At 40.4% G+C, this 25,671-nt stretch overlaps 3 protein-coding genes across 11 annotated transcripts in view; 1 reads left to right on the top strand and 2 right to left on the bottom strand.

Annotated features, from left to right (window-relative positions):
- The window catches only part of ACY3 (aminoacylase 3), a 19,308-nt gene extending 18,878 nt beyond the window's left edge, over positions 1-430 (bottom strand). For 2 of the 3 annotated variants that reach the window (XM_087920678.1, XM_026708107.2), the window contains exon 1: positions 308-430. The gene's annotated coding sequence lies outside the window, so the exon portion shown is untranslated. The remainder of the gene's footprint in view (positions 1-307) is intronic. The other variant, XM_087920677.1, reaches the window with a different exon arrangement.
- TBX10 (T-box transcription factor 10) overlaps positions 1-13,131 on the top strand; it is a 16,263-nt gene extending 3,132 nt beyond the window's left edge. The window contains exons 3-9 of the mRNA XM_087926290.1: positions 2,488-2,749; positions 3,523-3,624; positions 6,312-6,483; positions 8,220-8,375; positions 9,744-9,811; positions 11,186-11,274; positions 12,165-13,131. Coding sequence (XP_087782416.1) covers positions 2,488-2,749; positions 3,523-3,624; positions 6,312-6,483; positions 8,220-8,375; positions 9,744-9,811; positions 11,186-11,274; positions 12,165-12,439 — 1,124 coding nt within the window. The 3' untranslated portion in view covers positions 12,440-13,131. The remainder of the gene's footprint in view (positions 1-2,487; positions 2,750-3,522; positions 3,625-6,311; positions 6,484-8,219; positions 8,376-9,743; positions 9,812-11,185; positions 11,275-12,164) is intronic.
- The window catches only part of TCIRG1 (T cell immune regulator 1, ATPase H+ transporting V0 subunit a3), a 27,331-nt gene continuing 14,643 nt past the window's right edge, over positions 12,984-25,671 (bottom strand). For 6 of the 7 annotated variants that reach the window (XM_026707933.2, XM_026707934.2, XM_087920675.1 and 3 more), the window contains 11 exons: positions 25,439-25,589; positions 24,909-25,048; positions 24,429-24,586; positions 24,248-24,338; positions 20,709-20,827; positions 20,195-20,408; positions 18,185-18,298; positions 17,327-17,455; positions 15,771-15,888; positions 15,078-15,249; positions 12,984-14,121 (listed from right to left, as the gene is read on the bottom strand). In XM_026707933.2, the coding sequence (XP_026563718.1) occupies positions 14,040-14,121; positions 15,078-15,249; positions 15,771-15,888; positions 17,327-17,455; positions 18,185-18,298; positions 20,195-20,408; positions 20,709-20,827; positions 24,248-24,338; positions 24,429-24,586; positions 24,909-25,048; positions 25,439-25,589 (1,488 nt within the window). In that variant the 3' untranslated portion in view covers positions 12,984-14,039. Of the gene's footprint in view, positions 14,122-15,077; positions 15,250-15,770; positions 15,889-17,326; positions 17,456-17,498; positions 17,628-18,085; positions 18,299-20,194; positions 20,409-20,708; positions 20,828-24,247; positions 24,339-24,428; positions 24,587-24,908; positions 25,049-25,438; positions 25,590-25,671 lie in introns of those variants that run through there. The other variant, XR_015740852.1, reaches the window with a different exon arrangement.

Here is a 25,671-nt window from a genome sequence, read left to right as displayed (position 1 = left end):
AAGGGAAGACATTTTCATAGCGGGAAAATCATTCTTCTACAATGAGAAAGCGAAAGAAGTTTTCCCTAAGGATCTTTGAAAAAGCAAATCAGTGAAACTATTCCAAGTAATAATAAATAAAGGAGAAAGGAGGAGCCCCATTACAGAGCTACAATCTCTTTAATCTCCCAATGCTTTCGTTTTTCTTGCCAATGCAATGGTTCGTTTCTTCTTCTTTTTCAGTTAAAATTTAATGGTTTGGGTGGATAAATGGATGATTAAAAGTGAAGGCCAGAAACAAATAAACAAACAAACAAAATCAGCTTACCCTTGTGAAAGAATGGAATAGCAATAATGCATTCTCATGATCCATTGTCAACAGTGTAACAAATTATTAAACTTTTCTCATACTATCTTTGTCATGTGATTTTTCAAGATGTTTTGCCAGAATAGCTGCTTTTTCCTGACTCATGGGGCCTTTTTCCCATTGCCAAGTTAAAAATCTTTCCATCTATCCTTGACACAGCAGAAAATTACCAGCATAAAATTTGCTTTTCCCACTGCTAATCGATCTCTTGCATCTTGTTTTCAAGTCACTACAACCACCTGATTTCCTTACAAGGAAACGCAGGACAAAACTGATTTTACACACTGTGAGGCTGGCCTTAGACAATGTCAAGATAATGGGCAGGGGGGGAAGCATACCGCAATGAATTAAGCCTCTCTCACTCATGGACTAGAACCCAAATGAAAGCAGTATCATGGGGACACAGCCAAAAAAAGTGGCTGGAGAATTTTGGAGCCATAGCAACATGCAAACAGGGAAAGAACCTCTGAATCCAGGCAAAGAAAGAACATTATCCTCAAAACACCTGGTACGTTTTGAGAATCAGATTTTGCTCCTGTTCCATCCTATGGCTCTATTGTTCCCTTATAAAAGCAACATCTCCTGTAGTGTTCAAGAGGTGTGAATAATGAAGACTTGGTCTGGAGGGGTTGTGTGTTATTTTTGCCGGGGTGATTCCCTACGCTCACTTTCCCTCTGTCAAGGCCTTTCTTGGCTGGTTTTATACAATATGCTTTTCAGGTGTGGCTCAGCTTGTTGTAGGAACTCAGCCATTGTCTTAGTTTGTTGCATGAGCAACAAATCATGTTGATCTGTAATATTGTTGACTTGTTCAGACATAGTATTGTTATGCGGTGTCTGAACCACACCAATTGCGTTTTGCTAACTCAAGTTTAGTGTTCAATATGCTGTATGACTCATTGATCAAGCGCTTTGAGCAGCTTCTAGAGAAACAGTTCCTAGTACTATCAAAGGTTCCCATGCATTCATTCCATCTTCTCTTCATTGATGGAAACAGTCTATTTCAGCTTATCCCTTTGGGATGAGGCACATTAATTGAGGTCTGCTAAAATGGTGTGAGACTCCTATTCACAATTTATACAGTAACAGAGTACACATCTTTACAACTACATCAGGATCAAATCTCAGCTAGAACTTCAGAAGATGCTGACACTGTCTTTTCCTGCTTTGCACAGAAAAGGTTACGAAAAGCGTACAGGACATAGCTCAGCCTTCAAATTTATTTTCAAATTCATAACTTACATCTTAAAACATATACTGATGTTTTAAGGAAAGCTTAATTCTGAGCGGACACAATTACTTATAATCAGTGAATAACAGAGGTGGTATTCAGCAGGTTCTGACCAGTTCTTTTCTTTTATGAGTTCTTTTCTTTTATAAGAAAAAGCTTCACGCTTTTTGATGACAAGTATTTCTTTTGAAGCACACAGTCAGCACTCAATCAGCTTGGGGGTGGGGTGGCTCATTGCTGAGATATATGTTTAAGGCTCTGCGTCAGCATGGCTCGAGACTGAGTGTCATTGAGAGAGGCAGTTGCAAATCTTCCAAATTCACAAACCACAGTCTGAGATGAAGTCAATAGTTTACATCCCACCCATGTAATTATTCCTGATGTAACCACCTCTTATATGTAATATAAAGTTTGGTTGATGTATTCTTTAACTAAAAAGGTGACCTAATAGTGTCCTTTAATTTCCTAATATACTTTTACAAACAGGTGAGTTAATATAGTTGGAAAAAAATTAATTGTGCACATATAATTGGGCATAGTATGAAGTGAAATCTATTTTGTCCATTGGGATACATTCCCACGCCATCCTTCAAAGTTAATCCACGACTGTAAGAAAGCAGACTGTCCTAAGAGGGATGCAATTATTTTTTTGATTATCCCCATTCATCTGGGTCTGTACCCAAACACACCAGGATTTCCCAAAAGTGCTTTTTCAAAAGGCAACTGGACTTTGTTTTTGCTTGAAGACATTTTGCTTCTCATCCAAAAAGCTTCTTCAGTTCTTGGATGAGAAGTAAAACATTCTTCAAGGAAAAACAAAGTCCTCTTGCCTGCTTGTTGATTCAAACATGTTTGAATCCCACCACTGATCTGGAACTGACACTGTGGTTTTCTTTCTCTTCTCTCTCAGCATTCATTGCAGCAAGTTTGAGTGTATTGACCTCTGAGGGCTGCCCCTTCTCTCCTAGCCCTGTGGCTGCATCATGTCTGCTTGGCACAGCAGCCGACTTTGAGCAATATGGAACCAATGGGGCAGGGAAGCAAAGTGGCAGCTCCCAGTTAGCCAGGAAAAACCAATGTGTGTCTGGTGTCACTGTGCAACTGGAAATGAGGAGCCTTTGGGAGGAGTTCAACAGCCTTGGCACCGAGATGATTGTCACCAAGGCAGGACGGTAAGGTCATGCTCTTGGGATCACAGGTGCAGACATTTCTCGGTCAAAAAATCTCTAATATGTGTAGATTTCAACTCCCCACAAACCAGATGTCGGGAAAGCACACCACTTAGCAAAGTTTCAGGAGACTCCAAAAACTGCACCTATAGTACATTTATAAGAACAAAGTAAAAGATAATTAAGAAATTTAAGGAGATTATACCATGCACCCGAGCTTTCTAAATGAGCGCAGCTGCTTTAATGCTTCAAAAAATGTGTGTAAAATATGGTTTACTATCTAAGCAAATTCTCTTTCAAATGTTTTGCCGGAGCTTGTTGTGTGCCGTAGGAGAAATTGCCCAGCTTGCCAATTTGTGAGAAGCCACTTGGTAAGTGGCTTGGGCCTTTAAGGCAAAATTTGTAGTGGCTTTTCCTGCATATTTGGGCACATGATATTTGCCCTTGCCTGTCCCAGAGTATGCCATTTACTCAGCTCAGGAATATTTCCCCACATTCTGTGATGGCCTTCAAAGCATGAAGGAAGGAAGGAAGGAAGGAAGGAAGAAAGCTTACCGTAGGAAATTTCCCATACTCCCACCCCAAAGCTACTGGCCCCATGCAGCATGCTCAGTTGTATCAATTATCCACAATAACTCATCTTTTTGTGGCCAGCAGATCCTAGTCATCTAACACCCTTGCGGTCTATTGGCATTTCTAGGCCATGATAAGTCCTTTCCTACTGCAACAGCGAGGCTAAACAAATGATCTTGCAAAGTTCTTTTTCTCTGTGGCAGGAGGATGTTTCCCACCTTCCAGGTGAAGATATCAGGCATGGACCCATTGGCTGACTATGTGCTTCTAATGGATTTTGTCCCTTTGGATGACAAGAGATATCGGTACGGGACTGTAAGTTTGGATCTATTGTTTTCAATGGAAACCTCAACGAATGACTGTAGCCAATGGAATCTCAGCCCATTCTCTATAACCAAAGCTTTTCTATCACCAGAGTTCAGGGGGTTCTGGGATTTTTATTTTCTTTCTGAAAACTAAGCTTGAGAAGGTTTGAGACTTTCCATTCTCTTCTTCCATTCCTCCCCCCAAGCCCTTCAAATATCAGCTGTCTTCTATTACCACTTCTGGTTGGCTTCCGGGAAACCAAGGTTTGGTTTTGATTTTGAACCTTTCCCTTGAAAGCTGTTTTACTTTTGCAAAACCTGAGGTTCAGTTGTGTCAGCATATGTGGTCCTCTTGTTGGGCCACCGTGGCTCAGAAGGGTTAACTTTTGCTGACATCGTGAACATAGGATGAATGCTGAACTGTGCTGCCCTAAAAATATTGACATGTTTGCCAGAAGAGTTTTTTTGTAACTTTAATGAAAGCCAATATTCTATACAAGAATTTAATTTCAATTGTCAGACTTTGAGGATCAGGAATAGTAATCCAAGTAGTCCTCAACTTACAACCACAATTGAGCCCAAAATTTATGTTGCTAAGTGAGAGATTTGTTAAGTGAGTTTCACCCCATTTCTGACTTTTCTTGCCACATTTGTTAAATGAATCACTACAGTTATTAAATTAATAACATGGTTGTTAAGTGAATCTGGCTTTCACATTGACTGCTTGTCAGGAGAATCACCAAAGGGGAATCACATGATCCTGGGACTCTGCAACCGTCATAAACGTGAGTCAGTTGTCAAGCATCCAAATGTAAATTACATGACCTTGGGGATGCTGCAAAGGTCAAAGTATGAAAAGTGATCATAAGTCATTTTTTTTCAATAACTTTGAATGATCACTAAGGGGAACTATTGTAAGTTGAACAAGCAAATCTGTATTGCTTGTCAAGGAAATGGCTTCTTTGAAGTTACAGGTTCGATACCCCATAGACTCTTTCCAAGGCCTTCTTCCTGGAATTATTACCAAGAGCAAAAGGCTATAAAGAATGACTTCCAGGCAGTTAAAGTGTACCTTCTGTTCCAATTTAACGTTATCTGTGAAGGAAAAAAAATACACGTTCTGTACCAGATCTCTTCAGAAGAGAAGAAGGTTGCTGAATAATGATATACACTCTAAGACAGTGATGGCTAACCTTTTCTGGACGGAGTTCCCAAAGTACGCAAACGCACCAGTACCTTCAAAATGCAATGCATGCACTGCCCCTACACATGCGCCTCCTCCACACATGCACCCCCCGCACACACCCCGTGTATGCGCAGCTGAGACCTGATGACCAGCTGGCCGGCGAGAGGCACATGCTCATGCGCAGTGGAGCTGAACTAGGGTGACGGCTTGTATGCCCACAGAGAGGGCGCTAACGTGCCACCTGTGGCACACATGCCATAGGTCCACCATCATGGCTCTAAGGCATAATAACTCCATACTTTGATTCTCAAGATAAAAGCCACATAAGTAATATGCATTTAAGTTGTATTAGGCTTCTATATTAGCATGCAGCAGACAGTCAGCAACTGCCAGTCTGTGATGCAAATCCTGCTGGGCATCAGTTGTCAATGCCAATAAAGACCTGAAAGTCAAAGAGTTGGATTCATTATTATTATTAATTTGTCTAGTGTGTCTTCAGGGATGAAAAACACATAGCCTTGATTCCCCCTCCTTTTCTTGTCATTCTGGGTTTTGGTCAACAATGGAAATTAATTAGTAAGAGTCAAGTAAATGTCTGGTCCTTGAATGAAGCTATTCATTAGAGATGCACAGATTTTAAAATGGCTGCCATGGTGAGGAAAAACTGTTTACCCAAAAGAAAATCTCAAACCCTGTCCCTGTTGCCCATTCTAGTTCCTCAGGATGCTGTTTGTCATCCTAAAGTACATGGCATACTTCAAAACAAAATCGTTTTTTGTGGCCATCAACATGCTAGAAGACAGCATGGGATGACTTCATGGGATCATCAAGAGGCATTTTTAAGTGATGCTAGATAACTGGTATTTTGCTTTGTAGTATTCCCGTAACCATTTGTTTATTTTTAGAAAGTATTTACGGGTAAATAAAAACAAAATGGGACATAGAACTATAAGACTTAAGCCACCCAACACAATCAGTTCTCTCTTTTGCCTCTCTTTTGGTTGCTGAAACATATTTCAGTTCAGAATCTCATTTACACTTAAAAAAGGTCTTGATTTAGAGTTTAGACTCTGCATGAATCACTCTATCTTAGTCATGGTATTGCCAAATTTGTCTGAGCATCAATACATATGTATGTGTGCTAATGAATTAAACAATGTATGTTGCATCCTTTGGCCTTCTTCCAGGCTGATGGGTAGGGCCATAATTCTCATCTCTGAGATGTCCAGTAGTTGGGATGGATAACCTTTTTTGGTTCCACAGCAGGGAAGCAGGTTCATATATAGTTAGTACTTCACTATTCCATAGACAGAACTGGCCTGATCTAGCCTATTTTTTCCATTGGCCTGAAAAGCAAAGGCAAGATTTTGAGCTGATAAGTAAAACAAAAAACAAAAACAAACAAACAATGGGACTTCCTAGCAAACCAAACATAATGGATGGATCCAGAACAAGCCAGGACTGTAATAACCTGGCCCAGCATGATACCTCTTTCCTACAGGTATGCATTCCACAGTTCTGCTTGGCTGGTAGCTGGCAAGGCGGATCCTGCTACACCCGGCCGGGTTCACTTCCATCCTGACTCCCCTGCCAAGGGAGGCCAGTGGATGAGGCAAATTGTCTCTTTTGACAAGCTCAAGCTCACCAACAACTTGATGGATGACAACGGCCATGTGAGTTGCTCTGGACTCTTGCATGATAAATAACCATTTAGCTTCCTCACTGGATTGCACTTGATTTAATAGCAACTGCTTAAGGCAGTTGTTTCATGTTTTTCTCCTGTTTTTATTTTAAGAAAGGCAATTGATTCTTTAAATGCAATCATAATAATATTCAGATTTTTTTTTAAAAAAAATCCTAAATATATTGCTGGCAGTACACTATTAGTGTTGCAGCAGATCCTGTTTCCAAATCAGGACACAGGACCACAAAGGGTAGGAGAATACAGGTTTATTTGCGCAAAAGGTTCAGAGCATTAGCATGGCAAATTCTGAACCCCCGGCTATCCCTGAGGGGGTTACTTTTATACAGCTCCCAGTCTCAGCGTACTACAAAAGGGGAAGCAAGTCTACTTAGTCATTCGTTCTTATTCTTCGGTTTCTTCTGTTATTTTCCATACCTACCCTTGCTTACAGGAACACGTCTAGTTCTTAGGTTCAGCAATTTTGTGGTTTCCACAATATCGTATTAAGCAACTTCTATAATATTTGTGATATAAGCTAAGAAACTTCTGCTAATTATAAGAATACTTTTCTGGTAACTTTCCATTCTGCTTCATTAGCAAACAACAAAAATTATATACACTTCTCCAAGATTCTTCTCAAACAAGATTTTACAAAAAAAAAAAAAAAAGAAGGGCTGTGGTAGTAATGGAGGGAAAACAGAAAGTAAGGGTTGTAAGAAAGTAAGGGAGGGAGGGGGAGAGAGACTTTTGGCTTCGTGCAAGGAAAGCAGCAGAAGTATTTCTTTCTCTCCCACAAACTCTGCCAGAAATGAGTCTTTACTGGCACAGCCTCTTGGAGCAGGAGGCCTTGCAGGGTCCTAAAGACTCATTTCTGGCAGAGTTTGGGGGAGAGAAAGAAAGACTTTTGCTGCTTTCCTTGCATGCAGCCAAAAGTGGAAGAAGAAAGAAGTGGAAAGAAGTAGCCCAGCAACGCAAGCCTTGTGTTCTTGAGGGCCATGTGGATGACATAGCCTTGTGTTCCCACACAACCTGGATTAATTGCTTTGGGGGGTGATTTTGGGTGACATTTCTCTGCAGACCACCACAATTTTCTTGCGGACCACCAGTGATCCCTGGCCCACTGGTTGGCAACCACTGCCCTAGAAGGTCTGCCCCAAGAAACGCCTAGATAACTGAACTTGGACATCCAGTTATGAGACCGCTGCCCTTTCCCCATAGTGGGTTTGTGTGTAATTATGTGGATTGTGTGTGTATATGATTACTTCTCTTTTGTCATATTTTCATCATATGTATAATAATAATAATAATAATAATAATAATAATAATAATAATAATAATAATAATAATAATAATAATAATAATGACATACTGATTTTTGTAACCCAATACATCTGGCCATTGCCAGATTGGGAAATCGATGTAGTTTTTGGGAGACTTTAGTCATGAAAGTGAAGAGAACCTGAGTGAATTAATTCTTCAGTATTTAATAAATAAAAGGAACCTTTCATGAAATGTAGTCTCTTGGTTGACAGCATATAACATTTCTAGCTAGAGTTTTTCCCCATTATATTTCAAATTAGAACAGATCTACTGACATCTGGGAGAGTGAAAGAAAGTGGCATGCTGCCATTTGCATCATGGGAAGATCTTAAAATGGGCAACCTCACCTGAATTTAAATTAAATTTGTATCCTCACCTGAAAGCTTTATTTTCTTAATCAAACAGATCATTCTGAACTCCATGCACAGATACCAGCCCCGTTTCCATGTGGTGGTGGTGGACCCACGTCCAGACAGTGAACGTTATGCCCAGGAGAATTTCAAATCTTTCATCTTTACAGAGACTCAGTTTATGGCAGTGACCGCCTATCAGAACCATCGGGTAAGAACACAGTCTATCATGGTTTTTCCTCCAAGAGAACTGACTTATGGAAGAGGGTTGATGTGGGACAGAATACCACTAAATTCTTACAGAAAAATCAGGATGGCCCCCACTCTGTTGGGTAAGCACAGGTAGTCCTCAACTTATGACCACAATTGAGCCCAAAATTTATGTTGCCAAGTGAGAAATTTGTTAAGTGAGTTTTGCCCCATTTGCTGACTTTTCTTGCCACATGGTTGTGAAGTGAATCTGGTTTCCCCATTGACTTTGCTTGTCAGAATGTCACAAAAGGTGATCACATGACCCCGGGACACTGCAACGTATTCATGAACATGAGCCAGTTGTCAAGCATCCACATATAAATCATGTGACTGATTCTAAGAATGCTACAATGGTCGTACATGTGAAAAATAGTCACAAGTCACTTTTCTCAGTGCCATTGTAACTTTGAATAGTCACCAAGTGAACTCTTGTTAAGTCGAGGACTACCTGTATGCATAACACATTGCTCACGACCAGTGGTGGGATTCAAAATTGTTTACTATTGGTTCTGTGGGCATGGCTTTGTGGGCATGGCAGGGGAAGGATACTGTAAAATCTCCATCCCCACCCAACCCCAAGGGGAGGATAATGTAAAATCCCCATTCCCTCCCCACTCCTGGGGGAAGGTTACTGCAAAATCCCCATTCCTTCCCCACCCCACTAACCTGCTTTCCAGCTCCGTTCTCCTGTGCAGGGCAACAAAAGAAGACCCAGCCAATCAGCTGGGACTTGGGAGGCAGAGAATAGATGTGGGCAGGGCCAGTCAGAGGTGGTATTTGCTTGTTCTCCGAACTACTCAAAATTTCCGCTATTGGTTCTCCAGAATGGGTCAGAACCTGCTGAACACCTCTGCTCATCACCCTAAACTGATAACCTAATTATGAATCCTAAACCAGCAATTTAAGAAGGCATCTGAGGGGATACAATCAATATGGATGAAAGGGACTAGCTCTCAGCCCCAGTATACCGCATAGTTCATTGGATAATGAATTTTCTCTCTCAACCTCTTTTTGCTAGGGAACAATAGGATAGAAAACCTTTTATGTGTAAAGGCGTATCAATGAAGCCAAGACTAGGTGTCATATTGAGCTTGAAGGAGACTTTGCCTTTTTTAAATGCCATCATCCTACTATCCTCAGAAAAAGGGTAGGCAGGATATAAATCAAAGGTTTCTTGTGTCCCTTGGCCTTCTAAACAGTTACATGAGGTATGTGAAGGAACTTGACTGAAATTCCCTTCTCTGGGACTAGTGAAAGCTATCTGAACAAAGATGAGGCTGGCAGGGAAGACAGTAAATCACTGATAAAGCTATCCCTACCTTGACAGATCACCCAGCTGAAAATTGCTAGTAACCCTTTTGCTAAAGGTTTCCGGGAGTGTGAGCCGGATGACTGGTAAGTCTCTTCCTAGATTACTATTCTACTAAGCCAGAGAAAGACAAACTGAATGAATGGAGCCATTTATTCAATGAAGACCTTGTTGCACTTGCCACTAGAGGTAGGTTGTTGCCTATAGAGGTAGGTTTTGTTTAGGCAAGCATAATGTTTGATAAACAAACAAGTAAATAAATAATGAAATGTAGGACTCGTTGATATAGAAGGTTAAAAAATGATAGTCATATAAATGTATTTAAAATACACATATTGCTGGTGTGGAGGTGCTCTGCAGCTGTTATTTGGGTTCTTTCTGAACACAGGCCTTTGATGGGCCTGAATCCAAGAATAAACCAGGTCAGGAGAGTGGGAGAGAGACGTGGAATGAAGGAGGGAGCCCTGCACAACTCATTGAGAGAATCCCCTTTTTTCATTAAGTCCATCTGACTTCCACTCCATTCAAAAGCTAGACTACTTGTAGATGGTGATGTACTAGTCTTTCACAAGACTGGTGGTTAATAAGATAGTTTTACGGCTTTGCTAGAAGAGGAAGCTGGCAGAAGTCTTTGTCTAATTTCACGCCAGCTAAAGTAACCCAAATGGAGAAGCGTTGCAAGGGAATAGCAGTTCTGACAGTAAATGCAATCAGAAACACCCAGAAGTATTCCTTGGATGCCAAATGGTATTTATATACTAAATAATACTAAAATGGTGTTGCTGCCACTCCCCCAAAATACAGTCAGGCAGAACCTTTTTTTGGCTAAAGGAGAGAATCTTCAATGCTCTAATATGGGACATCTCTTTTGCAGTTTAAATCAATTGGAGTTTCCCCACCCACCCCTTTAATATCCCAGCAAAATGACAATGTGTAGGGAGGGATTATGCTCACAGTATTCTCAACCAGGCAACTTGTCAGATGCCAGCCCGACAATATTAATGCCTTATCAATACCTTTAAAAAGATCTACAATGCCTAATTCATGATCTTGGTAATGATGTGATCAGGGTCTAGAACAGCCAAGAACAAATTTAGCCTTCTTCCACGGCTGCAAACGGATGAAAGGCTGAATTACGAGACACTCTCTCTCAAAAGCAAGGACAGAGATCCAAGTCATGCTAGTTCTGTTACAATTGACTTTACCTCATGAGGCTTTTCCCACATACATAATGTCTAGAACTGCTATACAATTGTTCCAACAATGTTTTAGGGATAATTGTTTGTTATCAGCTACATCTGCATCATCCTGATAAACCAACAAAAGGGAGGAATTAAGACAACAGTGGTGGCTAAGGACACAGATAGAACTGAATCAAGTTGTATTCTCAAAAACTGTAGAGTAATGCTTAAGGGAAATTTCACATTTATACCTTCACTGATTATGTTGTATGTGTGTAGGCCAGGATCCTCAGGGCAACTACTGGGTTGTTTATCACGGAATGGGAATACCTCTTCCTTAGGCCAACTTCAAGAGATTCCAGAGAAAGGTAAGATGAAAAAATAATTTATCAGTTTAGAATGGAGAAATTGACAGGAATGCAGTGTCTCAAATCCAAGTGCATAATAGGAAAACCAGCAATCCTACGAGATTTCATGCTTTATTAATCTGTTTAGCGCCTTAAGGTAATGAAGCTATACAACTTCCTACATTAACTGTTTTACAAAGTTTTTGTGAGTAAGTGTTGTCTTCTTCCATACCAGCCTCATTGTAGGCTGAAATTAGCTTGGTTTTTGTTATTGTTGTTCCTTTCATTAAGCCTGTCTCCAGGTCAGCCATAATCACGTTGCATATAATCCAAATTTTTGCTGAAGCACAAAATTATCATTAAGAAAGAAGAAAACTTGAACTGCGTTCTTTAAAGATCTGCACCATAATGGTATCATAAATGTTTAAATGCTTAGGCACTATCTGGAAAATTACCGAAATTTGAAGATTATGGCTTCTGCAAATAGTTGATTTGATATCTTCTCATTTAACAAGCAAGAGAAGAATTCATATTAACAAAGATTTGCATACATGTGGGTTTTTTTCCTCCTTGAAGCAGTTTGATTGTATTCCTGTCTTTAATCACTGCACCAAACTGGTTCTCCAAGTTTAATAAGTTTAACTGTTACCAAGGGAATGCATTGGACCAGTGAACTGATATTTAAATTGCTAGTTTCAACAACTTGAAAATAGTAAAATGCAAACCACACTATTAGAGATCCTAGGTCTTAGTAAAATCATAGAGATACCAGTAATCCCTGCATGTGGATTTCTCAGTAGAGGTTTTGCCTTCCCCACTTTAACAACAGCGAAGGTGTATTTCCAGAGCATCACTGGATTAGGGCTTCTGGTAATAGCTTTTATTCTCTACAGCTATCTCTCTCTTTCTAGGGTTTTCCAGCAACCACCATCTCCCTCCTGCCCTCCTCAGAGAAGCCTCCCAATTCCAGCATCAACCTCTGGTGACATCAGCTGGCCTCCCAGATGTATGCATCGCACGGCGACCCTTGAATGAAGTTTCAGGGGCCCTGCCCTACAAGCATCTCTCTTATCACAGCTTCTATGTGGGAGCTCGATCTGGGGCAGCACCTTACGCCCTACCTAGCAACCGGGCAACCAGCTTCCATACTCTCAACATTTACACAGCTGGTGGCTATGAGCAATGAGACAGCAGGGGCAGCCGTTTCCCCATCCCCTGGCCCAGTTCAGATAAAACTTTCCCAAAGAACCCCTTTCATCTCCCAGTGTGGTTTTTTTATGACACTACCTGCCAGGAAGTTGGCCCGTTATGCAGTTTCCTCTTCATTGAAGGCATTTTGGGGGTTGGTATTTTTTTTATGCCCAACTGATACTTATATCTTATCCCTTGCTCTAGATAAGTTTCCCACCACTTCCTCAATTATATATTAAGCAATTATATTATATATAGACACAATGTAGTCCAATACAAAACCAACCTCCTTTAAAAGGTGTAATGGAACTCAAAACAAGAACAGAAAGTGGATTTCACTGCGATCTCAGCCACCTGCTCATAACTGATTCTGCTCCTTGCCTCTATGAAACAGCCCATAATTCTTTAACAAGTTAAGGAATTCAACCCCATCTCCAAACACAACAACCCTGAGTGAAACACACCCGTCCCATGTTCAAACCTGCAAAGCAGAAATCCAAAGTAAATCTTGCAACTACAAAATGCTCTCCAGGCAGGGGTAAAAATGCAGCGAGTTTTATTGTTATTGCTGAGTTAGTGCCACAGAGTTAAGGATTTCAATGTCTTTAGCACAGAATTCTACATGGTCTATTGAATGCACTGTCCTTATCTTAATGGGAGGATGTGACAAGATTTTGACGCATTTTTGAGGCCTCCCTGCCTTCAATGTGAAGGAAACCTGTAGCGCACTTTAGGCCAAGAATCCCTCTTTTTGTTTTTGGCAAAATTAAACTTAGTTGGCCTAGATGGGAGAGGTGCCGTTTTCATTTGCTCCATTTCTGGTCCACGTTTCATTGATGTGTTTTGCCAACAGCCAGTAAACTGAGTTCAAAAGATAGAATGAACAGCCACAGTCATCTCAATCCACTTCCCCGTATTAACCCCCAACATGACAATTGCATCAAGCCGATCTTGACACTCTACCTCCTTATTTTGACAGCTGCAGCATCAACCTGAGTTCTTGGTCATAAAAAAATTTTCTGAGGCTGACCTGGACATTAGCACCCAATAAAATTCTAGTGCAGATCTGCAAAAGGCAGAAGGTAATTTAAAAAGCGCCTAGACCAGGTCTCTTGTCAACTAATCTTAAATAAGTAAATGGGTCCTTTTTTACACAGACGAGTGATACAAATGACAATATCCTTGTAAGTCTTACTGGACCACATTTCGATGTTTCTATATTCTGATTTTCCTTAAGGTCTTTTACCATTCTTTCCCACCGGAGCTTTCAGATTACAGAGGCATAGATAAGGTGGTTATTGGAACAACATATCAAAAGATTTGAAAGCAATGTGGCATGATTCAAAACATAGATCTGGAAGATTGTTCCTTCAGTTCCAAAATGTCAGCCTAAATACTGATATTTCATATGTGAGTCAGCACAGGATCTTGGATTAATTGTAACAGGTTGTTAAAGGCTAGTGCATGTTCTATCTGGACAGAAGTCACAACCAGTAGACGGCAAAGCATGAATCAGTTAAAAACAAAAAGCATCCATTAGTTCAGGATGGCACAGTAAATATTCCCCTTCTGGAAAGAAGCAGTCACTTTTCTTCTTAGATCCAAATGTCGCTGGTGAAAGTGAAGGGGCTGAACTGGTACCCAGCTCCTGAATAGAATTTGTTTTGGAATTCCACCCTGAAAAATACAGGACAAGTCAGTTTAGGATTTGCAAGATCAATTATATCCCCAATTTTATCCAGTTCCAATATAGATGCACTGTGTCATCCCAGGATTCAACAACCCATCTAGGATCAGACTTAATCCCAAGAATCACTTATCGTCTCTATGACAGCATAGAGCAGTAGTGGCTAATCTTTTGGGGCTCCTGTGCCAAAAATTGTGTGAGTGCTTGCATGGGCGCACTCATGTGCAAGCACCCAGAAGGCAATGTGCACAGCTCCCCCGCCCCCTTACCTGCACTGCACATACATGCACTTCCCAGCTGATTTTTGGCATGTTTAAGGCCTTTTTTGGCTTCCCAGAGGCTTGAGGGAAGCCTCTACAGCCTTTGGAGGCCAAAAAATGGGCCCGTTTCATTACTTCCAGTATTTCCAGAAATACAGGAAGTGATGAAACGGGCCTGTTTTTCGGCCTCCAAAGGCTGCAGAGGTTTCCCTTGAGCTGGGAGGCCAAAAATCAGCTGGGATACGTGTGCATGCATAGTGAGGTAAGTTTGGCTAGGGCTTGTGTACCGACACAAATGGCTCTGCGTGCCACCTGTGGCATGCGTGCCATTGGTTCGCCATCATGGACATAGAAGAACTTACCAATCCAAGTCCAGTAAGGCAGTAACATTTACACAAAATGTTCTGGTGTTTGCCAGGAGAATTCCCTTTCCCATGCATGTGTGAGCCATGGTGGTGCAGTGGTTAGAGTGCAGTACTGCAGGCTAATTCTGCTGACTGCCGGTTGCCTGCAGTTTGGAATTCGATTTTCACTGGCTCAAGGTTGACTCATCTTTCCAATCCTTCCAAGGTGGGTAAAATGAGGACCCAGATTATTTGGTGGCAATAGGCTGACTCTGTAAACTGCTTAGAGAGGATTGTAAAATACTGTGAAGTGGTATATAGGTCTATTGCTAAATGTCTCACCAATGAAGACGAAGGGCGTGCAGGAAAGCTGAGAGTCCCTCCATCACCAGCAAAATTGCCACAGTCAATATTGCAAAGAAAGCAAAGACGGGAACAAGGATAACCCCGCCTTGGTAGCCCATCATCGAAAAGCCATTCCTCATCACCATGGTCCACAGGACCTCTGAGAGCTCTGTGGAATAAGTGCAAGAGTTAGCAAAGATTACAAAGGGGCAAATTCTCTTCCTATTGCATACTAGAAATCTCTGCCAATAGGACATGCACTATCTTAATCAGACTTAATTCGGATGCCAAATCACTGGCTTTATATACATTCTGACATCATTTATAGCATATGGTATGTGTCAAGCTTGTTGAGTACTTTGTTGACCAAATAATTGCTTAGTGTAATATGAAAACCCACACGCAATGATTATACATGATGGCTTAAAAGTTTGTTTAACCTTGTTTTGGTTGAATAAGTCATGTTTGTCTGGGTTCACACAACAAACTACACCTGAAGCCATACTATACGAAACCAAAACCAGACAAACCACATGATTTATTATTTTTTGCTGCAATACCCAAACCCAGCCACCATCACCTTTCCCAGGAGTTTCAGGAAAAATGCTCACCAAAGAAATAAATCAGCCTAGCACAGAGGTTTGCAGCCACAGAAAGCCTTCTCTATTTCCCATTTCCCCAGGAACTTACGTGCGTGGGCCAAGCTGAGAGCCCAGAGACGCAGGTAAGAGGCCGTGTTCGAGATGCAGCCCAGGCAAAACTCAATCGTGTGGATTGCTTGATGCATGAACACGTCACCAAAGTCAAACTATGGGCAAGAGGGAAAAGAATTAGGTTGGCAGTGCGGACTAGCCAGGCACTCTCAACTAAGCCCAACCTCCTCCCCCTGGAGCTTTCCCCAAAATCCAAAGAAAGGAAATAAAAGAAAAATGAGAGGCAGAGGGGGAAACAGACAGCAAATAGAGACACTGATGAACAAATCATTCCAATCAGAAGGTAGCCTTTAAATATCAGTGATGTTGGGATGCAAATGATATGAGTGTAGGTAGCCCTCTACTTACAACAATTCATTTAGTAACCATTTGAAGTTGCAACAGCACTGAAAAAAGTGACATAACCCTTTTTCACCCATTGACCATTGCAGCATTCCCATGGTCACATAATCAACATTCAGATGCCGGGCATATTGATGATGGTTACAGTGTCCTGGGATCGTCTTTTGTGACCTCCTGACAAGCAACGTCAATGGAGAAGCCAGATTCCCTGAACAACCATGTTACTAACTTAACAAATGCAACAATTCTCTCTCAACAACAAAAAAATCCATGAAATGGGGGCAAACTCACTTAACACGTTTCACTTAGAAATATAAATTTTGGGCTCAATTGTGGTCATAACTCAAGGACTACCTGTATCACTGCAGTCTTAAATCCAAATCTTGGGACACAAATATTGTTTCTTTTTATGCAATTCCATAACAGAGATGTTTTCATTTTGACATAATCGCAGCTTTCATAGTCTTTGCTGCCTGCACCCCTCTGTCAGGGGTAGGATTCAAATTTTTAACAACTGGTTCTGTGGACATGGCTTATGTGGTGGGCATGGCTTGGTGGTCATGTTATTGGCTTGGTGTGGCCAACTCAATATCACTCACATCGAGGCATGCGTCTCCTTGCCTGGCCTCTCATGACGGGGATGCTCCAAAAGTCATAAGAGTGAAAAATGGTCATAAGTCACTTTTTTCAGTGCCACTGTAACTTTGAATGGTCACTCCACACAAGCATTGTATCAGCAAAGGAAGGGGAAAAAAACGTTCCTGAGACAGGAAGTCCAGTCCTGCCAAGAATGCAATAAGGGTTTAACAGAGAGGCAGTTTCTATAAGCAACACCAGAATGTTTCCTTCCTGCCTTCCTTACAAGATTAGGCCAGTAATTTCTTCTAATAACCGGTTCTCCGAACTGCTTAGAATGTTAAAAACCGGTTCTAGAGAATAGGTGCAAATCGGTAGAACCCCACCCCTGCCCTCTGTTCAAAAGATAAGTACTGATCTATCTCTCTATGCCAGTTCTTTCATCAATTTTAGCCTTTCTTCTATTCTCCTACCATGTCTAAAAAAAAAATCACTTAAGTGAAAATAAAGTCTTCAGGTTATGGCAAAGCTGCACAAAGTACAGGTCCAATAGCTGGGAGAGAGGACATGGAGCAAAATTCTGGCCACACAACCAAATTAAAGTAAAAGTATTACCTTCTCCTCCTCCTCCTCCTCTTGGTTGCTTTCCATGTGATCCATGTCACCTTCAGCAATGTTCACAGATCTCTTTCGTTCCTCTGAGTTCAGCAGAGATTGTCGCTCTCCTGCCATGGAAGGATTGTGCTACAAACATCCCAGAACACATCAACCAACAGAGAAGAGGCTGCTCAAATATCACCCAGCTTCATCCCACAGATTTAGCACCCAGATTATATAAGAGAAAGATTCCCCCCACCCTACCCAAGTCCCAAATTTTCCTCAATGGCATGTACCATGAGGATGTTCAATAGTGTTCCTTAGAGCAGTGGTCCCCAACCTTTTTTGTGCCGCGGCCCAGTACCGGCATCACAAAATCATCCGTGGCCTGGTACCGGCATCAGCACCCATGGCAAGGCGAGCCGAGCGACCGGCCAGCCAGCCGTCCCCCACTTCTCCCCACCACCTTCAACTCCTCCTTTGTACCTGTGTCGATGGGCTTCGCGACGGTTTCGGGACGGTCGCTCGGCTCGCCTTGCCATGTGTGCTGAAAGAATCCTCGCGCCTTGGTTTTGTTCGAAGTCGCCCCCCCCTCCCCCCGATGAAACTAAGGAGCGAGGATTCTTTCAGCACCCAATGCCGCTTTCTACCCAGAAAAGCTCACCGGAAGCACTTTTTCATCAAAACAAGATGGCGGCGCCCAGCAAACCGGCGGCCCAGTAGAAATTGTTCCACAGACCGGTACCGGTCCGGGGACTGGTGGTTGGGGACCCCTGCCTTAGAGAACAAAAGTCTTAGAATCCACATAGCTGGCAACTGAACAAGGGAACCAGTTTGGACAACAGTCCTATATTAATCCCAGGAAGTGATTCTTACCTGAGATTTAGGAACTTTTTGGCGATGTTTGTACCAGATATAAAAGGGTGTCCCCAGCAGCAGGATGGGCACAGAGAGCACAGCCACCAACATCAATACCATCTGCACTGTTTTCTGTGGTGAGCAAGAGGACAGTTGTAGTTACTGCAGCCGCATCTCACAGCATTCAAAACTAAAATAACGTTACAGGATTTTTTTAAAAAAAAAACTTTTCTGGGTTGGATCTCACAATCAGAACAAGATACCAAAACAAAGACAAGTTCAGTATCCTCTAATCCCCTCCTGTCTTTCTCAACAGCTTATTTCAATTCTTATCCTGTTGAACTTTATTGATCGGGATCTTTTTTACACTCGAATCATATACTGTCTTATTAACAAAGCAAAGCTAACAAAATAGGACTCTGAAAATTAGGAAACCATGCAATGCTTCCCTCTAAGTATTACAGCCGACAAGATTGTCTTAAAAAATGTTTACCAGCACAATAAGTTTGAAAGTGTGTTACTCAGTGAAGGGAATATGTTCCGGATATTAAATGTGGCATTGATAATATTTTGATTACTTAGTTCCATTTTAAGTATTTTCCTTGACAGATTTAAAATGCAGCAAAAGTAAGAAAGCAGCATCTAAAATAGCAAGCAGCATCCCCATATGGGCACCCATGGAAGCCCAAAACTAATTATTAAAAAAATTAAATAGCATAAATTTTGTGACAGTGCTAAATCTCATGAGACTGCGGTATTCCCAGCTCAAATAACAGTAGATCATATAAGATTTTTAGATGAGAGTATCTTGTAAGATTTGGCAATTTGGATATGAATATGGATAAGCTTGAGTTTTTTGACAATAACAACAGCAATAGACTTACATACCGCTTCATAGTGATTTACAACCCTCTCTAAGCAGTTTACAGAGTCAGCCCCCAACAATCTGGGTCCTCATTTTACTGACCTCAGAAGGATGAACAGCTGACTCAACCTTGAGCCTGGTGCGATTTGAACTGCCGAAATGCAGCCAGCCAGCAGAAGTAGCCTGCAGTACTACATTCTAACCACTGCGCCAGCACAATAAATACCAAAGGCAGTTTTTGATAGCTCTTAATAGCTACAATTATATTTGTGTTCAGATTCTCAATCTATAACTATAGTCGAAAGGTCTTATGGCTTTGTACTTCTTGTTGATGCATGCACATTATTCATCATTACAAAACCAAATGATAAATTGATTCATGAAACCACCATCATCAACATTTGGACAGAAAATTCATCTCCAATAACATTTATTTAAAAAAACCTGGTCACAAATCCAGCATTAAAAAATAAATGCAAATGAATATCAATGATTGAATAGAACAAAGCCATCTTAATATGTAACAAGGCTACTTTCATTCATAATTTGATTGTGAACAGGATGGCCAAATTGGTACATATAATTATCAGTCCCAGAGGGGGTTATCTGAAGATAGAGAGTGTTATGGTTAATCCTTTTTCTTACTGATTTTATCTCCTTCCATAAGATCCCATCTATAAAACAATGCCATCCAATTGGACCCTTTTTTTTCTGTTGTCATCCCTGTTCTAGCAAATAGCGTCACACAGAGATTTCCCTAGGCTCTGATTAGTGTGGGACACAGGGTTCCTATCTGAGCAATCTAAATAGTTTTTTACTGGGGAAACCATCTTCATTTTCTGTTTTCGCTTGTTGCTTTAATACGCCCATGTTTAATTTTGCATGCTATCAAAATCACTGACACATTTGGCAGCCTTAAGAATGTGAACCATGGGAAAAAAATCAGATTTCAAGGGAACACTTTATCCCAAAGCAGCTTTCATAATTTATGTATCAAATAATACTTATTTGTTCCAAATAAGTATTATTAGAAGCACGTTGTCAAATAGTGTCCCATTCAACACAACAAATTCTGGAAAGAAAAACAACAAGGGAGAATGAAAAGGAGGAATACTTTCTAAATAGGTAATCAAAAGATAGGATACGATGCTAAAAGCAGTTACCTGGTGCTTGTAGAGAGGAGGACTTCCAGCACCCTCTGAAAACAGGAACATGTTAATGAATTGGATGAGAATGCTAGGGGCGAACATGGAATTAGAAGCATCGTACATAAACCATTTGTAAAATATCAGGATTACAAGGTAGCCAAAAAGCAGGAGAAGGAAAGTGATCTCTGGAAAGAAAACCAACAGGATCTTGTATCGTTGCTTGAAGTGGCTGCAAACCAGACAGACAGGAGAAATCATCAACAAAACCATCAGAGACACATCCAGCCCAATATCACTGGTTTACCCAGATGCTTCCTGAGAAGCAGCAGCTCATCCCCCATTATGTTACTCAGCCTCTAAAGGAGGGGGGGTAAGCATATATCTGTCATTATCTCTAGCTACTAGCAGTTTTACCCTCCATAAATATATCCAACTCTCTTTTAAAAACCCCTCTGCTGACTGCAATCAAAGTAAAATTTCCAAGACCCTCTTGGTTGACCAAGCAGAGGTACATCAACTGGATACTTACAAGTGGTTGAAGATGCCAACAAACACTCCAAAGGTCATGTGAAAAATGCCCAAGATTACAGACATCTTCATTTTGAAGGAGTTTAGAAAGGTGAGGTGATTAATAGCCAGGCTCCAGATCTGGTTCATAAGAGAAGAGGAGAAAAATCCCACGCATGGCAGTTCAGGTTTGGGAAAGGGAAACAAATAAAAGGAGAGCAGAGGAGAGAAAAATCAAATTAATTTTTATTCTGGCGTGGTCTTATTTACAACTGGACTTTGGATATAAAAGTAACATCCCTACATAAAAGACCAACGTGGAGTGAAAAAAGATTTTTCCATCAAAACAGTTTGAAAATCTGTTCTTTCATATAATTGGTTATGATATATGGATGCCAAGATGGCAGCTTTCTTAATTATATCTTTGTACACTTAAACAAAGGATGGGAATGGAAATAAATATATTGCAAATGCGTATGACAACCCCAAATTGAATCTGAGATTACATATTTACCTAAAATTAACTGTAATTCTCAGGGTTACAGTGAGATAATAAACTGATATTAATTTTGTTTTGTCTTAAGTCAGTTTTCTCCTAGCAGGAGATTTTCAGTTGATTTGGAACTTTATCTCCCAGAATTCCCTATCAGATTGCTGGAACTAATTGCTTGACGTTATAGCCCAATACATATGGACACCAGCAAAGGGGTGTTTGATATTAGGAAATTACATGCTGTCATGGTTAGATATTCAGCAAGTGTTACAATAAACGCAACAGAAATTCAAATCTGTTGAGAAATTAACTTTCAAACTGTATTTAAAATGTTTTATTACACCCCATCATATCATTCTGTTCAAACCGTTTGGTTTTTAAAAAATTTATTTACTTACTTACTTACTGCATTTACATTGCTTTTTCCCCTGTGAAAGCTTAAGAGACTGTATATACTGGTCTTTCCCTCATTTTATCTCTGCCATACAGACTGGGCCAAAGAAACCAAGAGAACTCAATGACTAAGTGGGGAATTGGGACTTCCGGTTTGAGCTTCTTCGGCGACAGACCGAAACCTCGTCTCTGCGAGGCTTCGATCTGTGCTCGCTGCTAGAGCGCCTTAAGCCGGCTGGTTTCAGGGCTAAGCCACCCTGTAGAGGTGGTGAAGAAGGGGGAGACTGCCTGCAGGGTTGACGAGAGCCGCATCTTTCCTCTGCAGCTGGCCATTACTCCCTTTCCCGAAGGTGGTTGTAGCAGTGGTCAGAAATGGCCACCACAAAGAAGAACTCGACCGGAAAAGAATGTGCAGGAGGAAGATAAGAAGATAATATTTTGGTTGACTGGGTCAAACAGCAAAAGCAACAAATAAGGTACCCTGGAATTGAAACTATTAAAAAAAAACCAATAACATTCTTCCCTAAGAAGATTTTTAAGCTGCGAAGGAGAGAGAAAAGGGAAAAGATTTGGGTTTTTTTTTCTCCTTTTCCTATACTGACAGCTAAGAGACTTAAGCAAGAAATTGGAAAAAAATCCACTTTGACATTAATAGGCATTTAATGCTGAAAATAAAAAGTCAAAGGGATAATAAAAATTTCTGGATAATCAAAAGCTTTTGAAAACAGGAAAGGAAAAACAATAAAAGGGCAGGATCTGGAAGGGAGGAGACTGCCTGGAATTAAAAAGAACTTACAGCAAAATCTCAACAAGATTTCCAAAAGATACATTTTAACTGAAATATTGCAACAAAAACCCCAGGAAGAGAAAGTGGAAAAAGAAATAAGAAGAAATAACTTGGGACTATTTGGATTACTTGATGATCTCTGGATTTTTGGTTATTGTATTTGAATGACTAAAATCAATTGGGTGGCTGTTTAAAACTGTTTAAAATGGCTCCACTTTTAGAAGAACTGAAAATGGAACTTAAAAAGTACAAAGAAGATGCACAAGAAGGGAGAGGTTATTTTGGCTTCGTATTTCAGTTTTTAGAAATGGAGATTTGGAATTATGAGAAACAACAAAAACAACAAAAAGGAAAGCGGGAAAAAGAGAATGGAAAGTTTAAGATTGGGAAAAACAACTAAAAAAAAAAGAGTGAAAAATAAGTATAAAATCAGAAAGCAACAAAGAAGGAAATGCAGAAGAGAGAATTAGAAGTAGAGAGACAAGGGTGTAAAAGGGGGAGGGAGAAGAAGAGAGGGAAGAAAGGCAAAGAAGTTATAAAGGACAGAAACAAAATATAGAGAAACAGGGCCTATTTAGAGATAATGGCTGAAAATTTAATGGAAAAAGGGATTCTGCAAAGGTACATAAGATAGTATTGTTATATTAGAAACAGAAATAATTTTAGAAAATATGAAACAATGTATGATTAAAATATTTGATAAAATAGCTATTGTAATTCAGTGGAATGCTTGTCAATAAACAAATGTAACAAAATGAATATTTAATGATTTATAAAACATATGTGAAGAGAAGTAAGGGAAAAATTAATTATGGAGATTATACATGTCTTTAAGGAAGTATGATATTTAATTGAAAAGAAGTGTTAAAGATGTTAAGATTTTAATGATTATTAATGATAGAACTGAATTGGAATGGAATAAGGGTTTATAATTACATATATTTATAATCTTTTTTTAAAAAGAATATAGTGTATATTATAAGAATGTACCAAGCAGAATTCGATTGGAAGTTATGTATTATGTATTATATTGAAGGTCATAACGTTAAGGTATATATTGAAGTTTAAATAAGAGTTGAATGGATATAATTAAAAGTTATAAAGATGTTATACTCCAATTAGTAACTACAGGAGAAAATTTGTTTAATGAGAAAAGATAATATGAAATTGAAACAGAACAGACAAAAGTATAAATATAATGATTTGAATTGAGATGAGATAATCAAAATAAAATTGAGAAAATTAAAAGAGGGGAAAAACTATATAGAAAATGTAAAATAGTATAAGATATGGAATAGAACACAAAAAGGAGCATGAAATTGAGTTTTGTGTCTGTACAAAGAAGTTCAACCCAGGACCATGCTATTTTCAAAAAAGATGTTTTACTTGTATTTTGTATGTGTGAAAACCCAAATAAAACTTTATTTAAAAAAATGATTAAGTGGGGAATTACCTTTTGTTAGCTGCATCATTGCATTGTTCATGTTAGTTAATCAATTATATAACCACCTATTGTTGATGCAGCTACACTGCAGCAAAGTGCTCAACAAAAGTGGAGTTGCCTGAGGCCAGCTCTCCCCACAAAGGGAGTCTTTTCTTTCAAGAAAATCTACAGCCATTCTTGAAAGAAATTGGGAGGGAGCACACTACATATACCACCTTCAGCTCCTGAAGGAAAGACAGGATATAACTAAGGAAGACAGGCACATTGTATTGAGAATTCCCATTGAAACCCTCACAGTTGGCTATTTTAGGTCGACTGAAAGGCAACGGAAGCCTATGAACTTCAAATTTGTTCAACATGATTAAATATGCCTGGTTCATCCCAGCACACATCAAGCAGCAGTAACCCACATGGCTATTTGTTTCAAGTTGCCACTTAGCTTACCGGATCTATCCCAAAAGGGTAGGGACCATTAAAGACGCCAGTGACATTGGGGTCCAGGTTTAGAGAAAGACTTTCTATGATATACTTTGAGCTGTAAGGAAAAGAAGAGTTTCAGGTGATGACTATGGCCTCTCCCAATGAGAAGGAGAGTTCTTGGCTTTAGGGACAGATTCTCTGGTACCTCCAGTCCGAGTTGTTGGCCATAGAAGCGACACTCCAAGCAGAGGGGAAGATAGTCATTGCCTTGCTGAAGCATTCATTGTAGATGAAACCAGTGTAAATAGAGAAGGCACCCATTAAGAGGATGAGGTAGCGGCCCGCAAAGAACATCTGCCAGATCTAATAAGGGAAAGTAACATTAAGTATAGATGATACTCAGCAGCCCACGTACAGTTATTATGCTGGTTTCTGAAAGTGTTCAGCTTCCCAACTAGTCAGAGACCCAAATTGGGGGCAGGTTATCTGCCAACCAAAACTAACTCACATTTGTTTTTTGAGGTTTTAAAAAAGAGGTAGCACCATCTTGTGGTCTTTAAGGGGAAAAAAGGGACAAACTGGTTCTAAAATTATTTCCAGATATCTGGAAGAAATAGACCATCTTTCTTTTCCATTTACTTAAAGTGCACATTCCACGGAAAGATCCTCTTCAACCAAGGCTCACCTCATTTTCCGCCTTCTTCATTCCAGGCCGGTTCTCAAAAATCACCATCCAAAGGGCAAAGAGGAACATCAGTAGTCCATGGCCAACATCCCCAAACATGACAGCAAAGAGGAAAGGGAAAGTGATGATGGTGTAAGGAGCTGTGAAGGAGAGTTGACATTAGCTGAGAAGCCCAAGGAAAATCCCACAGCTACTTGCCCTGTTGCTTTAGTCAGTCTAAAGACTCTAAACTGTCACCTTCCCTGTGCCTTGGTTGTTTTTTTGGAACCACAAAAGAACCGAGGGTAATCAACATATCTCATCATCTCATAATCCATCCTTTTAGGCTTATACAATCTCTAGAACCAACATTTGTTCCTGCTGGATTTATTCTCTCTCTTATTCTCCACATGGCTTACCCATGTTTGGAAGAGAGGAGATGTGATATCTGTTATTGCAACTGTCCCCCGTCATTAGTAAGAAAATGAGTATCAAACAATGGACCAAACCTCCAAGGGTGAAGAGATGAGGGATGAAGCACATTTCCTCACCTGGGTTCATCTCTTGATAGCTGGCCACCCCATAGGCATCAATAATGTTCTGGAAGCCAGCAGTGAATTTATTGGTGCGAATTAGTGTTGGCGGGCTCTCAGTGCAGATAATTCGGTGAACAAAGGACTCCACTCCAGAACCACTGCGCTGCTGTAGGAACAAAAGAAGACCACCCAGGGCAGTTTAGGCAACAGATGTACTTGGGGTTGGCCAGTTTTCCCCCTCCTTCTCT

This window comes from Pseudonaja textilis, chromosome 1, assembly GCF_049901715.1.
Source record: "Pseudonaja textilis isolate UNSWEBS1 chromosome 1, rPseTex1.2, whole genome shotgun sequence".
NCBI lineage: Eukaryota > Metazoa > Chordata > Lepidosauria > Squamata > Elapidae > Pseudonaja > Pseudonaja textilis.
This window is presented reverse-complemented; position numbering and strand designations above follow the sequence as displayed.